At 33.9% G+C, this 18,938-nt stretch overlaps 1 protein-coding gene across 2 annotated transcripts in view; it reads right to left on the reverse strand.

Annotated features, from left to right (window-relative positions):
• Positions 1–18,938, reverse strand: part of LOC145257268 (phospholipid-transporting ATPase ABCA1-like) — a 379,489-nt gene that overhangs the window by 164,990 nt on the left and 195,561 nt on the right. For both annotated transcript variants that reach the window (XM_080115647.1, XM_080115648.1), the window contains exons 10-13: positions 15,265–15,407; positions 7,909–8,016; positions 5,900–6,109; positions 1–54 (exon numbers count right to left, since the gene is read on the reverse strand). The exon at positions 1–54 is cut by the window's left edge and continues 40 nt beyond it. In XM_080115647.1, the coding sequence (XP_079971773.1) occupies positions 1–54; positions 5,900–6,109; positions 7,909–8,016; positions 15,265–15,407 (515 nt within the window). The remainder of the gene's footprint in view (positions 55–5,899; positions 6,110–7,908; positions 8,017–15,264; positions 15,408–18,938) is intronic.

The following is an 18,938-nucleotide window of genomic DNA, read 5'->3' on the forward strand; positions in this document are numbered from 1 at the left end:
TTCTACTAAAGCTGATTCATTTGGATATGGAACAAACTTGTCAAAGTTAAAACACTGTAAAGAAATAATAAAATATAATCCATATATCAATATTTCTCAAAATCGCTCGACTGAGTTTCAATCTATGGTCCCTTTATGTATAGCCCCAATATTTACAACAAAAACATGTCTAGCTACAACCACTATCAATAATTCCTTTTCTCTCGGTGTGCTTAAGATTAAATGAAACTTTCATGAGCAAAGGTTTTTCCTAGAACTGCCAGACTATCGAACATCGTACCATGAGGCTGTTTCCCAGCTGACTACAGCATTGCCTTCTTCAAGTCTAATGCAAACAAATTCTTGCTGAATTGTCCTCTTAAATAATCAATTTTGACCCATTTACAACCATCATTAGTAATCCTCTCAATGTTTCACTTTTAAACTTGATTAACCCTTATCTTTGCATGGCCTTTGACCTTGATAAGAGATGAGTCATTTGCAAAAAAATATCTGTGTGTCTGTTAACTATTTTTAGGCTATTAAACCTACTAACATAAAATTTGATAGGAATGATCTGTAACTTATGAAAGATTGTCATAAAGTGAGTCATATTCATCCTTTTTTTAAATTTTTTTTTTTTTTATTATTACATTTTCACCCCAAACAAGGCACATTGCCACTTTGTTGTAGGGGGCTATTATCAGGGACATAAGCATCAGGGGTACTGTGTAGGAAGTTGAGCAGCAACATGTCGGTTCGCATTGCAGTTGAACTTCTGCATGTCAGTACAGTCGGGGAAGCAGGGATCCGGAAGGGAATTCCAAAGTCTTGCTGTTCTGGGGAAGAAACTACTGGAGTAAAAGGCTCTCTTGCATCTAGGGATCTCTACTGTGAAGGGGTGGGATTTAGCTGCTTGTCAGGTTTGTCGAGGGTATTTACGTTGAGGGGGCACAAGTACTTGCAGTTTGTCAGATCATTCACCGTTAAAGTACTTGTAGAACAGGCAGAGGGATGCAACATTTCGTCGATGGGACAGAGGCTGAAGTTTAGATGACAGTTCAGGACCTATCAGATTGGCGACTCTCTTTTGAACCTTGTCTAAGAGCGAGAGACTAGTGGCAGATGCACCAGCCCAAATATGACAACAATACTCCATACATGGGTGAATGGTGGCCTTATAGAGGGATAGGATACTTTCAGGCATTAATAGCTTTCTAGCACGGTAGAGAGAACCCACCTTCTTCACAGCGGTTCTAGCAATGTTCTCAATGTAATTGTTCCAACTCATGTTTCCTGTGAATGTTAGGCCGAGGAGTTTAAAAGATGTACTTTCAGATAAAGGGTCATTGGCCATTGCTATTGGCGGTAGAGAAGGTTTCTTGTAATTATTGAAAGAAACAAGTTTAGTCTTGGCAGCATTGAAGGTGACCATCTATTTTTGTCCCCATTCCACAATGGATCAGAGATCTTCCTCTAGTGTTTCTGCCATTTCTTTAGATACGTGTTCATTTGTTTTCCTGTCGTGTCTGTTATAGAGCATGGTGTCATCAGCATACATACCCATCTCACAGACAATTTTGTCAGGGAGGTCATTTATGAATATTAGAGGTCCCAGGAGAGACCCCTGAGGCACTCCTGCATTTATATCATATTGTTTAGATGTACGACTGTCAAGGACAACCTGGATTTTTCTCTTATCTAAGAAGGATTTAATTATGTTATGTATTCTCCCAGTGATACTGTATGATCTGATTTTCTTGAGAAGACCCTCATGCCATACCCTGTCAAAAGCCTTAGATATATCTAGAGCTACTGGTCTACGCTCCGCCGCTTTGTCCAGTGACTGGTATATACGTTCTGAGATTACAGTTAGGATGTCTGCTGTGGAATGGGCTTGCCTAAATCCATATTGTTGGTCAGTCAGAAGTTTAGCATCTGTAAAGTGATGGACTAGAGCTTGGTTAATTATGGTCTCAAATATTTTGGCAAAAAGTGGGAGGAGACTAATGGGGCGATAATTTACTGGGTCAGTTCTTTCGCCAGAATTCTTGAAAACTGGCACTACAGAAGCAATTTTCCAGCAGGCAGGAAAGCAAGATTCATTAAGGCATTTGTTGTAAAGTTTGGAGAGAACTGGAGCTACTTCGGCGGCGCACTTTTTTAATAGCACAGCTGGAATGAGATCAGGTCCACATGCTTTTGCAGTGTCAAGCTTTCTTATGATAGCATGCAGCTGAGCAGGGGTGATTTTCAGATCGTCTATGTGGTGTCTGTCTGCAAAGGAAAGTCAGGGAGAGGGTGGTTAACAGAGTCCAGTGTGGAGTTTGAGGCAAACCATCTGACAAGCATGTTGCTGAGCAAACAACCTCATGATTGTTGGATAGTGAGGGAATTGTTGATTGCCCATTATTTACTACACTGTTGTAGATTTTCCAGAAGTCTCGGGTTCCTAATTTCTGTGCTTCGATGCGTTTTTGGGTGGTTTCAGTAAATTCTCTCTTAGCTGTCGCTATTTCTTTCTTACAGTTATTTCTGGCTTCTATGTACTTCTGCATGTTTGAACTGGACTTATATCGGTTAAATTTGCGGTACGCATGCTGCCTTTGCACTATGGCAGCTGCACAAGTTGAAGTGAACCATTGGGGAGAGTGGGGTTTGCTATAGAATTTGTGTGTGGGAACATGTGCTTCAATTGCCGCTTTGAACCATTCAGTGGTCTCATTTGCGCAATGTTCAGCAGAAAGAGAAAAGATATTTTGCCATGGAGCGTTCCTGATGGCTTCTCAATCAGCCTTTTTATAATATCCCTTTGTTTTGAGCAATGGCTCTTCAGTTTTGGCTCTAGAGTTTAGGGCGATTTAAACCATTATCACTACATGATCAGTGTTCCCAAGTGGGCTGTGGGCATTCGTAACACAATCATCGGGAATTGTGGTCAGAAACAGATCTAGAAGTGATGCATGTTGTTCTTGCTGGTCTGGGAAACGAGTTGGAAACGTAACCATCTGTGATAGGGAATGAGATATAGAGAAGTTACATGTTGTGGTACCAGCTGCGTCTGTGTAAGTAGAAAATCCAAGCCAGTTACTGTGGTGGACATTGAAGTCACCAAATACATGCACTTGTGCACTAGTGTCACCTATATTAATGAAATTAGATTACCACTTTTAGTGTGTCTATGTAAGTGAATGTTTCTCACTCCTATGTGACTTACACATTATTATTTTTGTATTTTCTATTAATTGGTTGGTTATTGAAATGCAATATCATAAAGTACGAACTTTAAAAATTTTCACAAAATTAAATTCATCAGAAGGTATTTTGGTTTCTTTGAAAACAAAGTCAGCCATTTTAATCTTCTGTTAATAGTTGAAAAAAGTGAATTACTATCATAGAATAGTTCTTAAATAGTATTATACTTTTGATTAGTTTATTTATTTACTTACTATATGTGTGTGTGTGTATATATAAGTTATGAAAATATATATGGTAATTAAGCTACACAGAATTTTCTGCATTTCATCCTTGTGAATATTCATCAGACTATTTATTGCATGAAATTTATGTTACTGCATGTTTTACATATTCACGGGGTGTTGAGTTTGCTAGTTAGCCTACCAGATTCTTTCTTATTCCTGCACTCATTTTCAGTAGCCACTGCTCATGTGCTTATCAGGCACTTGATCTGTAATTCAACTTTCATTGTTCATTTTTGGAGCGAATGGACTATCTTTCTTTGTGTATCAAAAGGTGACATAGTTTTAATCTGGATGTGTTTAGATGTCTGCTTATATTTGCTTCATTTATATAATATTCTGCTTATTCCTTCCTTAGTTAGTCCACTTTAAAAATGGCTAAATACAATTTTTGAAGGCCAAACTACTTAAAAAAAAAAGAACAATTATGCCAAATTTGGCTTAATAAATTTGGGGATTTTTAAAAATTTATAATAGCCAATTTATCATTCAGATCTAATCTACATGGATCTTAATTCCTACATATACTGGCTTGTCATTATTTTCCATGCAATTATTGGTGAGTGGTTCACAAATACTGCTTTTATTGTGCATTTTTTGTTTTTGAATGTACTTTTGTGGTCACTTTAAAATGTAGGGAGATCATGCCTATGTAATATTTCTTGTTATTCGGGTTTTCTTTGACAAATTTTGTGACCTGGTAAACGACGCCTTTGATTAGGCATTTATAACTGAAGATTTCATCATCTTGATTGAAGAAATATCAAATTCTCAACCTAACGGTGCACATATATTCTCTAAATTTAGAATCTTTAGAATTGGTTTTCATTCCCAGATACTTTGCTTAGTCAATCAAAATATTGCCATTCTTTATATTTTTGAACTTACTTTATTCCCAAAACCCGCATTTACCTCCAAACTAGAATTTGTCCTTTTCTCAAGCTTGCATTGGGATATATGCACCAAGACTGAATATTATTCCTTTTCTTTGTCATTATTTTGTTTATTTTCTCCTATTTGCTTGCATCCATTTTATCAGTATCCTCATGATATTTTTACACAAATTCTTATGTCAATATTGTTTCTTCAGTGTGTTGCGTTTATTGATGTTTGCTCTGAGACACAAATTGACGTTGGAAATGGATAAACATGTTTTTTTTAATTTTCACTTGAATCCAGAAAGTCATTGCTGGTGATAATGTCATTGCTGGTCCATCTATAATATAAATCTCACCTGTCTGTTTTAATGTATGCATGTATGTATGTATTTCTGCCTAAAACCAAAGACTAAGGGTGAGGTAACCTTCACAGAAACCTCTAGAGGAGCTTAGACCCTGTAAACTGCAGCATACATAACCCACCAGCATGTGGAATATGCTCTGGTGCCCAGCAACCTAAGTCTCAGTCATGGATCAAATGGCATGATGGGTGGAGAGGGCAACCTCTCTAGGAGAAGGGAAACCCTGATATAAAACCTGCGGCGACTGCTGTATCCAATGATGTTGACTTGCTCTTCTTTTTGGTTCAATATGGCAGTTGTTCAGAGAGTGGGATTGTCTCGGTGCAAAGTCTTTCCTCACTATAAAAAGCTTCAAGCACAGGCATTACTTGATATGTAATGGAAGACACATTTTACCATCAGTGTGTATCTCGATAACAAAAAGGCTGGTTGAAGCCTAAAATGGCAAACGGACACTCAATGAAGACTGATGCAGATATGGGCGTCAATGGAAATAAAGGCTATGGAACATCCAAGGTCTGGTCCGGCAGGTGTTCGGGACACCACAGCCTGGACCCTGTTATCAGCGGATGTGCAGAACTATAGAAGGTTCATAGAAGTGACCGTCCAGCACATGCTGTTAGTGGCGCTCATATCTGCCTCATTTGAGCGAGAAATATATTAAGTAATGGCAATACTCGAGAACGAGTTTGCTGCCATCATGTCTGCCTAAAAATTTCGACAGAGGCGACGGATTTTCATGAAATCAGTAGTGTTTTGAAGTTCGACCCTTCAGATGACAAATATAAAAAAATTGGTTAAAACATGAATTCCTTCACCCTCACTTCACTTCACTTTTCTACAAGGAGAGGTTGCTTTTTTCACCGATATTTTTGAAAGTCATCCCCTCTTTTCGATTGACTAGCTTTAACTTCCGGTTTGGTGATGGGTGCAACAGCAAAGACATCACGTTTTTTTATTTCATGTTCTTTTTCTCCTTTGCAGTATGCATTCGAGCCTGCTTGACTTCTACCATTTTTTTTTCCGCAACACACACCTCCAAACACCCGGGCAATGCTGGGCACCTAAGCTAGTAATAATATATCAAGGATGCGAATGACCATTGACAAAAAAGCTGAAATTGAGATGAATTTACCAACTCTTCCAATTTACAAAAAAAAAAACAAACTGATAAATAAATGAAATAAATTAAAAAATTTACCTTTGAATATTTACTAAAAACCCTCATCACACGCAAAGTAGAGTTGAGAGTTTTCTCCCAATGATATTCTGATGTATTTCCTGAACTTTCATTTTGGGTTTGAAAGAATTTTGCATAATCAGTTTTACACAAATCAGTAACATCGGAAGCATTCACTTGATTAAGTATAGGAGCCAAAAGTTGAGGACTAAGATTTGAGCAAAGCAGGGTCTACAAAATCAAAAAGACAAATGTCTATATAATCTCAAAAATAAAATTTCATATTTTTTTGAAGATGTAATTAATTAAAGAAATGTTGTATTATTTGCATCTTGGTTTTTATAGTCAGTAATTTCAACCTACTTCAGGTGCATCTATTCACTTTTAAGGACAAGGAAATCTTTACAGGATTTCCAACTGCAAATATATGTGAATATAACAACCAAGATGAGAATAATAGTCCAAATAATTCAAAACCATAATCATAATTTTAAAAATTCCAAAACATAAAATAAATATTGCGGAAATCAAAAGTATCATATCTTTTATATATCGAACTTTAGTACTTAGAATCATTTAAGAATTCCTGGTGTAGTATGTAAAATCCGATCATAGTATCATTTCAGATTGAGTGTTGGATATAAACCTGCAACTACAATGAACAGTTTGAGTTGTAATCTGCATTGAACAGATACTGGTAGGTGATGACAGACAGATTTCAGATAAAGTAACACCAATATGGCGGCCATTACGTGTACATTTGAATATCAAATAGAAAATGTATGAAATAAAAAGCATTTTAAACATTTCATTCTAGTGTATTTGATATAAATTATGTGTTGGATTTACGAGTTCTCAAGTGTTAACTATTCTAGAATTTTATCAAGCTATATTATTATTAAATGACAATTTTGAAAAAATTTGAAATTTTATTAAAAATAACAGTAAAGAAAAAAATGATTTTTCTTTATTATAAAGCAATGAATTAAGATATGATGACTAAAAAAGAACACATTTTTTAATCCTGCTAAAATCGTTGGGATTAATCCTCAAAATGAGGACCAAAATTGTTCAGTAAATGATGAGTTTTTTTTTTAAATTTGAATACGTGTATAATTTGAATAAGTGTGTAATTAGTGTATAGACGATAATATATATATACGTTTTTAAAAAAATATTATATAATATATATATACTTTTTTTTTTAAAGATTAAGCACGTTTTGGAGTTAAAATCAATTTAGTATTACATAGTAATAGGGAAAAAGACATTTTAATACTGTTTTTGTCTTAAGCAATACAAAAAAGAATATGATAACATGAGCAATACAAAACTGTTTCAGGTCCCATGAGACTATTTTCAATTATTCTAGTATATTTACATATTCCAAACTTTTCTTCGGATTACATGCATTGTACTAAAAAGATTTTAATTGAAATGGTTCCTTATTACATATTACAAAAAAAAACACAAAACCATTTTTATCTCCTATACACAATTTTTTTGCATTCATATTTACTCCTCTAACTTATCATTTTCTTAATATTCAATATATCTCTCTTAAAATCCATTTATTTCACATATAGATATTCTCTTCTTAATTACTTATATTTGATTGGTCAGTTCCTATAACCCCTGTTTATAAATAGAACCTTCCAATTTTCTGTAATCATACCCTCTTTAATTATGTCAATTATATAGCTATACATGTCCACGTTCAAAAAGATGCATGTAAAGAAAGAAAAAGGTTTCATCAGTGGAACTATTGTAAAAATGACAACCAAGATAAGATAAAAGTTGAAAAAAAATAATAATAAGATGAATTATCAATCCTCATACCGAAATATAATATAGAATTTGTCCCTTTCTTAACCATCATTAAACGTTTTATCAACATGAAATATTTAAAATACAATATTCAACCAGATTTAAATACTTCAATAAGCAAATAATTTATTCATCAACTTATTTCATGAAAATATCATAAAACTTTTGAGATATAAGCGAAATATAAATCTGAAACTACTTACCATCGCTTTACTGAGGTTCCTTAAAATCCGTAACATTTCTCTTGGATCATTTGCAACATTTGCGCACCTTCTTAAAAATATCCGTAAATTATCAAAGCTCTCACTCGCCTGAAAAAAGAAAAACATACTTTTATTAATGATTTTTTATGAGTTAAAACTTCATTAATCTTTTCGTCAGTTCAAATTTTGATTACAAAGATTTATAATTAGAAAATTTTTTATGACAAATTTTCATGCAAGATTTTATCCAAAAATTTTTCATGAAAGAATTTTTTTTTTTGTTAATATTCATGTAATAGTTTAAATATAACTCCTAAAAAATTAATCTTGACTATAATATTGTTCTTTTGTTTACTAATTGATCACCCAAAGACCAGTTGAGGACAAAAGTTAATCTTTGTTGATACTTAAAAACAACCATGCTGTAGTCAACCTCATGGTATTGTGTTCCACAGATGTACATTTCTTAAAAAGGAACTCTGCTGATACACAGAGGAAGAAAAGAAATGCTTTTAAAGTGGTTGTAGTTTTTGTTATGAATATTTTAGAAGAGAAACCAAAGATTAGAGCTCAGTCGAGCACCTAATATGAAAATAATGATGGAATAGAGAAAGACTAGCAATGTCTGTTCTGTAAGAAAGAGAAGAGGACATCCTACTAGATTTTAAAGTCAAATTTGTATTCTGTCAATGCAAGAGAGAGTGAGTGGCTCTTCCCTAAATGTGACAAAAGTACTCCATTTTAACTCATATCTGGCTCTATTATAGGTAGAAGATAGCATCAGGAATGAGACATTTTCTGGAAAGATAGAATGATGCAACCATTTTTCCAATGATCTTTAGTAACAGATTTGATGTAAGTCTTCCACTTCAGATCTGATAAATTCTGAGAGCTTATCAAAACAAGGTTGCCTCCATAAGAAAAATTCCATCTATTTCAAGTGGGGCAAAGTGAGGACCTGAGCATTGATTGTGAAAAAAGAGAAAATAAGAAAGATCTGGATCATTAATGCTCTTCGAAGTGATGCCATAGATGGTTGTACCAACTGTATAGATGTCAATGAATGATATTAGAATGTGATTTTCAAGATTTTTTATGAATATCAGGAAGGATAGATTCATGAGGCATGTCAATACAATGTGTTTCAGGCTTCAGCAACTACTTTTATAAATCTATCAGAAAGGATTTGATGATTGAGAATTTATTTTCAGATATTCCATAACTGACAATCTTGTAAAGTAGACCTTTGAGCCAAACCCTATCAAACACCTTTGAAATATCCTCAAGAACTATTGCTCTAGAAGCGAAGCTTCTATCAATAGATTTGTTAATACTGTGTGATATTACAGTCAGCATGTCAGCTACTGATCTTGTGGGACAAAATCCATACTGTATATCGTGTTTGCCAAGGGAGGTTGATAACATAAATATAAAGCAAACTGGTGAAGTTTACCAATGTGATAGGATGCATGTTTCCTTTAAGCAATGATTGAACAGCTTTGTAAGAACATGAGCTTGTTTTGATTGTAACTTCGTGGCATGAAAACAAATTAACTTATATACACGATGATAACAGAAATAAACTAATTAATTATGTTTAATTTGTTTAGGAATGAGGTGCAAAAGCCATGAAATGCTCAATGATTGGGGGAAAAAACTAGATGTGACTGAAAAGCTACACATTGATTGTTAAATTGAAAATGTGAAGCGATGTATTATCCTCATCACATTTGTTTGACATACTAATCTGTTTTGTACAGTTTTTAGAATTTGACTTTCAAACTAACTTATTTCTGGAGAGTTTTTTTATATGCTTTTCTCTTTAAGTCTCTCCTTATAACTTCCTCCCATATTAATCATGCCCTACACCTGCTAACTGACTCTGCTATCTCAAATGGTGTACATCTACTAAAACAAGAACTCTCATCCATTCTTTCAACATGGTCATACCATCAAAGTTTTCTGATTTGCACACATCAACCTCTACTGTTTGGATTTAATTCTCACCCGAGATCATCAGATCTAAGCCTATCTTTAAGACTCATATTACACATTTATCATATTATTTTCATATCATTTCTCTCCATGTAACACATATCCTCAACCCTTATTGACCAGGCTTCACTTTCATACATCATCACACTGACCATACCTGCCTCAGAGATTTTTCTCATAGTTGATAATGGTAATGCTCTGTTGGTTAGTAATAAAAGAATTTCCCTGGAATTACTCCATTCACTCCTTGTCTCTTGCAATCAGGCCACTAACACCAGCTCCTCTAATTGTATTAACAAAGTAACACATTTTTAACAACCTCAATAGCTGCATCGTTCAAATATAATTTCTCTGCATCTGAGTTCTCATCCATCTTTATTGTTTCACATTTTTTGCACACTCTTAACTTACCTGTAATTCCACTGCAATTTTTGTGTATCCAATGCTAACAAGTAATAAAAGATTAAGTTTCACCCAACTCTCTTTCCACAAACTGAGCAAAAAAATTATCCTCTTCGGGGGCGGGGAGGGGGGGTCCAACACTACAACCACTGATCGTAACTTTGGTCTTGGTAACTTTCACTTTCAGACATTTATCGTCATTGTATAGGTGAGTAAGTTATAAAAAAATAGTTTTCGTCCGATTTATTTTTATAAATATTTTGTTTCTTGGCTTCTATCCTCTCCCTCTCTCCTTGTTCTTTTCTTTCCTTCTACCTTTTATTTCAAAACTCTCTGTTTCATTGTTTCTTCTTTCACAACCTTCTTTCTCACTGCTTTAGATTCGATTTTTCCTTTTTAATTTCCCGGTCACTTCCCTACAATGAATTTCACTTCCTTCCTTCATCCAATAAATGCTCCCCACATCCCACACATCTACCTTTTCTGTTTCAGCATGATACCGAGTAATTGCAATTCCCTTTTTCATTACACTCAAGAATATTATTGTCAGAGTAAGATTTCAATAAAAGTATTGGCTTAGATAAAATACATCCAAAAATATTCAGGTTTTTGCCAGCAAATGAGTGTTTTCTCAACATTATTTTAAAATTGTTTAATAAATGCATACATGATAAAAAATATTCCATATAATTAGAAACCAGTAATTTTTATTTTAATACGCAAAAATAGTTTAATGCATTTTTCTGGTAATTATAGGTCAGTTTCTCAGACATGTATTTTATGTTTTTGAGAAATTAATGAAAAATCATATTTTTGATTGTATAAAAATATTATAAACCTTAAGCAACAAAGGTTTGTACATAATTGCAATATTTTTACTTAAACTTCAATTATTATATTTATAATGTGGATAGTTATATTTTAAAACAATGTATATGCTGCTCCTCATTTGGGGGTACCAAATTGGTAAAAGGGAAATTATTCCCAACTCGCATTTAGGTAAAAATGCACTTTCGTATAAATAATCGAATTCATTCAAAAAGTATTACAATGTAAAAATAAATAAATAACACCATTGTATTTTAAAATAGTATAATAAATATTGCACAAGTTTTTTTTTACATAAATTATTGTGTCTGATAGCATAATATTTGATATATCCTGGAAAGGGATATATTTGTTTGAAATAGCTGAGTGATCTTGACTACAATAATCGAGTAATACAATCTAACAAGTCGTCTTAATGAGCGGTTGTTCCTAGTCATAATTGGCAATGTCCTGTTAGGTTTAGGCTTTCAGTGTATCTTTCAACATCTCCTCCAGGCTCATTTATACTTGTTTATATTAATGGCTTACACCAGCCAATCATATTCTTGTGAGGAGGAACCTGGATGTATTCATATTCGTTACATCAATATCAATAGTTGAATTATTTGCTGCTGAAATTAACTTGTTAGAAAATAATTACAAGATAGACACTGCTGATCAAAAATTTAAGACCATTTAAAAATCTTTAAAAAGAAACCTATTTTTTAAAGATATATTTTAAACTCTTCCGACTTAAGGTTTCTAATACTACAATCTATAAGATTATGGAAATAAAAAGGTACCATTTCAAAAATTTTATTTAAAAATTTGCATTTTTATTAAATTAGTCTTTTTACACATGATCAAAATTATAAGACCAAGGGTATAAATTGTTAGATTTATGGTAATTCTAATGTTTTAGTTCAGTTAGAGATTAGCAATCACTGTATAAAGGTGTTACCATGCCTAAAGCAAGAAAACTAACCGAAGTTGAACGCTCTCGAATTCTAGGATTCCATAAGCAAGGTTTGTTACAGCGAGCAATAGCAACTAAGGTAAATCGCAGTAAAACTGTTATTTGCAATTTTCTAAAGAACACTGAGAATTATGGAAAAGCAAAATCCTTTGGTAGCCCCCCCCCCCAAAAAAAAAAAATTCTCCTACCTTGAGTAGGAGAATCAGACAGGTTGTTATGAATGATAGAGGACTTTCTTCTAGTCAAATTAAGGCGGTTACAGATGTTGATTGCAGTCCAATAACCATCAGACGATACTTACAACAAAAAGGCATGGTAAATAAAAAGCGTAAACAAATTCCTTGATTGCTTCCATGTTACAGGATTTGGTTGTGAATACCAAACCTGGGACGTTAAGAAGTGGAAGAAAGTCTTGTTTTCTGATGAGAAAAATTATATTTAGCTTGTCCTGATGGCTTCCAATGATATTGGCATGACAAAAATATGCCCCTTGAAATTTTTTCCCCATGTCATAGTGGTGGAGGGTCTGTAATGATATGGGGTGCCTTTTCTTACAGAGGGACGATGGAGCTCCAGATGGTGCAGGGTCGTCAGACAGCAACTGGTTACGTTAGTATGCTACAAAAAGCATTTTTACTGATGGAGGGTTATCATTTGTGTGGGGATGGATGATTATTCCAACAGGATAATGCTGCAATCCACACTACAAGACGGACCTCGACCTTTCTACAAGAAAATGGAGTCCATCTCTTGGGACATCCTGTATGCTCACCAGACTTGAACCCAATTGAAAATGTTTGGGGATGGATGACAAGAGAGGTTTATCCAAATAGCAAACAATATTCAACAAAAAATGAACTTTGTGAAGCCATCTTCCAAAACTGGAGCAGGATCCCTCGCACCTTAATGGAAATCTTTATTTCTAGCATGCCCCAAAGAATTTTTGAAGTCATCAAAAGCAGTGGAGTTAGAAGTCATTATTAAGTTTGATTGTTGAATGTTTTCATACACTTTTCATACAATTTGATATAATTTTTTTCTCCAGTCTTATAATTTGGATCATGTGTAAATAGCCTAATTTAATAAAAATGCAAATTTTAAAAATAAATCTTTCGAATGTACTTTTTTGTTTCCATAACCTTTTAGATTGTAGTATTAGTAACCTTAAGTCGGGAGAGTTTAAGATCTATGCTTAAAAAAAGGGTTTCTTTTTAAAGATCTTTAAGTGGTTTATTTTTGATCAGCAGTGTAGCACAATCAGATCTTGATAATTTATCAAAATGAAAAGATGTGTGCAAATTGAAATGTAATATAGAAAAGAGTAGAATTTTACATACTAGAACCAAAATATAAGTAATAAATAGTATTGTTAACAAAAGTTCTTAAATAGAAAAATAAAAAAATGTAATCTAACAAAATGACTGGGAAGAAAATTTAATAATAAATTTAAATCTCATAATCATATTTGAAGGCGTACAAAGAAAAATTATTTAACTAATAAAAAGGATCACAATTATACGGATAATCTGAAGTGTTTATGTTTGACTACTTTGCTAGAAAATGAGGGGTGACTTTGATTGAAACCTTCAAAATAAATATGGAACACTTGAATTGAAGCCATGTTTAATTTTAGATTTTTAAGTTTCCAGTGGGTATCTTATTTGTACATGTCTTTAGACGAAGAATAGAGATTTTGGTGGGTAGCTAATCTGTATAAGTCCTGAAACACAGAATAGAGTTTTCAGTGGGTAGCTAATCTATATGTTCTGAGATGCTATTCTTTATAGCATTTTCGGTGGATAGCTAACCTGCACAAGTCCTGAGAATTCCTTCTCACTTGAAGACAAAAAAGTATGTGCCGAATTCTAAAAGATCTAGCACATTTTATGGAGTGATTCTGGTTGCTGATTGATTGCTAGCAGAGCGTAGCTCTATTTGATTGGTCAGTTCCTATAACCCCTGTTTATAAATAGAACCTTCCAATTTTCTGTAATCATACCCTCTTTAATTATGTCAATTATATAGCTACAAACACACTTCTAAATATGGAGCACACGTTTTTTCTATCTCTCTTCACACTATCAATTTATTAGTAAAAAAGAGTTCAAAAACTAAATTTACCACACAAATAGATTTTTTTAAATAATAGATCAATATGCTTTTGGAATAAATTGCCTTATCAAGTTGACAAATCTCTAGTCTTAGTCATTAAAAACTGGATATAGTCAGAAATAATAGTAATAAATTAATTGACATTTTGGAATCTATCTGATGAAATATTTCGAACATTTTTATCTGTATAATCATACTATATATTTTACAAGATTTTTAAAAAGTTGACAGGAGGTTCTATATTAAAACAAGAGATGCAAATACATATGGTATGTTTATGGTATACCATCCATTTTGGAGTGATTCATCAAAATACACACATTATTATCACATTTCAGACTATTTTTCTCATCTTGATTGTTGACATTTTCACAACATTTTGGCTGTTGTACTTTTTTCATAACTGGAATCGTTTTTCAGGATGTACTGGTGTAAATTTCTTTCATTTTCATGCACCAGAGATGAAACTCAATCTCTAGATAGAATTCATTCTATAACATCTATGCCTACATCCACTTGGTCATATGTCTAGTAGACAAAACACAGTCAAAATGGCAGCAACCAAGATGAAAAAAATGAAACATGCAAATATGACCGATTTTATACAATCATGAATACAATATGTCATTTTACCTATACAAGGAGTAAAATGCGTATAAGATTCTTTTAAAAATTTGAATCAGACCTGCATATCTTAATGACCATCCCTAGTGAAAGAAACCAGTGAGAAGGTTACGATTTAGATTGGAGAGAAATGAAATAAAAATAGAATTGAAAAAAGAATGCAATGGACACAAAAAGGACAGTTAAAAAGAAACTGAAGCAGACGTAATGCAGTGATGTTCATCAATCTAATCGGTCATGTTTTAGAGCGAGGAAAAAAAACAGTAACTTTATATAAAACATAAATTTTTTTAAAAATCCATTATTTTGAGAAAATTCCTTAAGGTTTGATTTGAATTAAACTTCTATAGTTCTTAGTCAAAAGAATACTCATATTAAATACAAATTTATTCAAATAAATTTAAATTATTATTTAAATATTTTAAAAAAGTACTTCTTACCTTTAAGAGTATTTTGCGCACAATGGGTGTATCTGGTGTATATGGTATGACACCCAACAAAATTGATTTAAGAATATTTTTCCAGATCAGTCGTGTAAGAGGGTTGGTTTCCAAAACTTTAAATGCATTTTTACAAAAATTTGCTAAAAAAGAGAAAGGGAAATAAATGAAAAAGAAATAATCAATAAAAAAAATACTGTACAGTCGTTACCATAGCTTTATTTAGGTTATAAAAGTTAGTCTATTTGGTTCAACAATCTGCATTTATATGGACACCACTTTATTTTAAAAGGACATTATTTAACTCCTGGTGAGGAGTTTAGACACAAGGTCAAGTGTGGTTTAGAAAAGCTAGCATACTAAAAATGTCTGAGCAGTCCAGTCAGCATTCCCCAGCAGAGGTATCACAGGCGATTGGCAATAAACCAAGAGAATATTAAGCCTGGGAGGGTGGACTTCTTGGATCGAACAGAACAGCAGTCCAACAGTAAAAAATTCACTGTCAGACTGATGTGTATAATAAAGGATATTAACAGAAATTATATTTAATCATTTCAGTACAATATTACAAGGTTAGAGATTTGCATATTCTACATTTTAATCAAATTTGACCTATTAACAATGTTGCTAAATTATGTCAATGGCAAACCCAGGAAGATACCGTCCCTTCCCCAAAACAATTTCTTACATTTTTCATAAAGAAATCTTTGTTGAAATATTAATAAAATATACTAATAACTATTAATATTAAAGTTATTTTATTTTTAAAATGTGCATTGCTAAGGTTTTCAAACATATGTGCATTACAGAAAGTGTTTCTAACAAACTATAACACTATTTCTTTACTTTATATTTATATTATGTTTCATATATAGCAATCAAGTATCAGCTATGAAAAAGTCTTTTTTTTTTACAATGGGGTTATCACATATCAAAACCTGAAAGCCACTTGAGGATAAGAGTTAATGTGTGTAATGTAGTCATTGAAACAGTTGCGTAATAATTGTTTGTAGAAGTAATTTGGTATAATTAGATCATTTACGAGGACGGCTGAACAAGAACTTGTTTATGTTGGACTTGAACATAATGATATTGTAATCAGCTAGAAAGTAGACCATAGGCGGGATGTTTTAGGGAAGAAGCTTTGTTCATGAAATCCACGTTTAGGTTTAGGCAACGATGGAGAGTAAGGGAATTTATTGATAGTGATTTTGGCTAGATGAGTGTTTTTTATGAAGGATTGGCGAGGGGGGGGGCATAGATTGGGCTCAGTCAAACACTTGCCATAAAAATAGCGATAGAGTAGGGACTAGCTTGCAATATCTCTTCTGCGGGAAAGAGAAAGAAAGCGGCTGCAGAGAAGGGAAAAAGCATTGCCTACTAGATTAGTTTGTTTTGAACTCTGTCAAGGCAAGATAAGGTATTTCGAGCAGCTTCAGATGTGGAAACAGTATTCAATCGTAGGATGTACTTGGCTCTTATACAAGTAGAGAATTGCTTCAGCAGTGAGATAATTACTGGAGCGGTAGAATGCTCCAACCATTTTTCCAGTGATTTGATGTATGTGCTCCATTTCAGATCAGGAGTGTCTAAACATGGTGCATCCTTGAGAATTGTTCATTTCAATAGGGGTCAGATGTGGGTCAGAGCATTGATGATGGAAAGATAGAAGTTTGATTTTAGATGCATTAAAATAAACAAGCCACCTTTTTCTCCATTGCACCATGTGCTCAAGATCAGAGGAGAGAGAGTCAGAGAGATTCTGACCATTTCTCATCTTAGAAATGTTACCATAGATTGTAGTATCGTCTGCATTGATGAAGATCAAGAAGAGAGTTAGACCCATGATGAAACCCTGAGAGACGCCGGCATTAATACTGTGAGCTTCTGATTTCTGCCCATTAACCACTACTCTTATAAATTTATCAGAGAGGAATGATTTGATAATTCAGAAGACATTTTCAGCTATTCTGTAGCTAGAGATCTGATGTAGCAGGCCTTTATGCCACACCCTATCGAAAGCCTTTGATATGTCAAGAGCAGCTGCCATAGAAATAAGGCCAGCATCGAGAGATTCATTAATCCTGCAGATATTATTGTTAGCACAACAGCTGTAGGTCTAGACGAGCAGAAACCATATTGCATATCACTGTTGAGGTGGTTGATTACTTCTTTGTTTAACACAGATTCCAATAGTTTACTCATGATGCACAGGAGATTGATTGGTCTGTACTGAGAGAGAGAGAGAGATGACCGGTCGCTTGAATTTGTAAATACAAGTCAGACTGAAAACGTTTTCCAGGGTGTTGGGAAGCATTTCTCCTTATGACAACATTGAAACAGTTTTGTAAGTATGGGAGCTAATTCTGGTTGAAGCTTTTGAACACTATTATTGGAATATAATCAGGGCCAGTTGTTTTACTGGGATTGTTATTTTTTATAAACTTTGCAACATTATGCACAGTTATTTGTATGTCGCATAGTGTGTTTTCAGACACAGGAGGAAATAGGCAGCCCTGATCACAGAGAGTAAAATTTGCTGCAAAGTTTTTGGCAGAGTTTGGCTTTGTCTGATGCTGATGAGATTACCTCAGGTCCATTGATAATGGTTGGGATAGATAAAATACTTCGATTCAGGACTGTGCATGTTATTCGCAAAAACCATTGAGTCAGGTCTGACGCTATGTCATTTTTTGACGTTCAACTTTAAGTCAAAAAACGACATTAATTTTGCACTAAACTAATAAATGTATGGAAGCTATCCCAATCAGCCATAGAGTATTGATATACTGTACAATGGAGAGGTACATTTGAGGGCTTATTACATTTTTTTTAAACTTTAACTGAGACAACCGAGTGGTTAGAAAATCCTAGTGGGGGCAGAACGGAGAGTGAGCATAGCTCTTGGTAAGTTGTAAGAAAAAGGTCCAAGAGACTTGCATACTGGCCGTCAGTGTAATGCACACAGGTGGGATCATGAATAAGCTGAGTGAGGTTATAGGCAATGGAGAAATCATGATAGTACCTCCCCTCATCATCTGTTTTGTTTCAATGGTCTAGCCAGTCAACTTTGTGAAAATTGAAGTCATCACAAACGTGAATGTTAACTGAAAGGTGAGCAGACAGGATATGGTCAATTTTCTCAGAGATGTTCTTAAAAATAGTAACTCCACTGTTGTGGCAGCAATAGAGGGCAAATATGAACACAGTGCTGTAAGTGAAACTCAGGAGAGTATATGGGGCAAATTTGGATCTTTTCTGGAGATGTACTTACCACATGGACATCTCCAGTCTAATGTTTAATGGAGGCACATACTCCATGCCCATGACAATCTTGGGGCTCAGATTTGGATGTAAAGTTAGAGTATCCTTTGATTGCAAAGTCATCTAAGGAAACAGTTGGTCCAATGCCAGATTCGCACAGGAACAATAGGTTTGGTTTGGTATCCTCTGCAAGGTTGGAATGTAGACCCCTGATGTTAGTGTAAGAGACCTGGTCGTTGGGATCTACGTTAGCGGTTAGAATTCTGGGTTTACTCTTGTTTTGCTTTTTGAGACTTTTCATGACTCAATATGAGGATTTGTGGAAAAGGTCAGCAGTTTGTTAGAGCAGGTCAGAGAGAGAAAGTAAGGGAGAAGAGACAAAGAATTTTTTATTTTCAGACCATAAAAAG

Source organism: Euprymna scolopes, chromosome 3 (assembly GCF_053919585.1).
Source record: "Euprymna scolopes isolate OS-2025 chromosome 3, ASM5391958v1, whole genome shotgun sequence".
Classification (NCBI taxonomy): Eukaryota; Metazoa; Mollusca; class Cephalopoda; order Sepiida; family Sepiolidae; genus Euprymna; species Euprymna scolopes.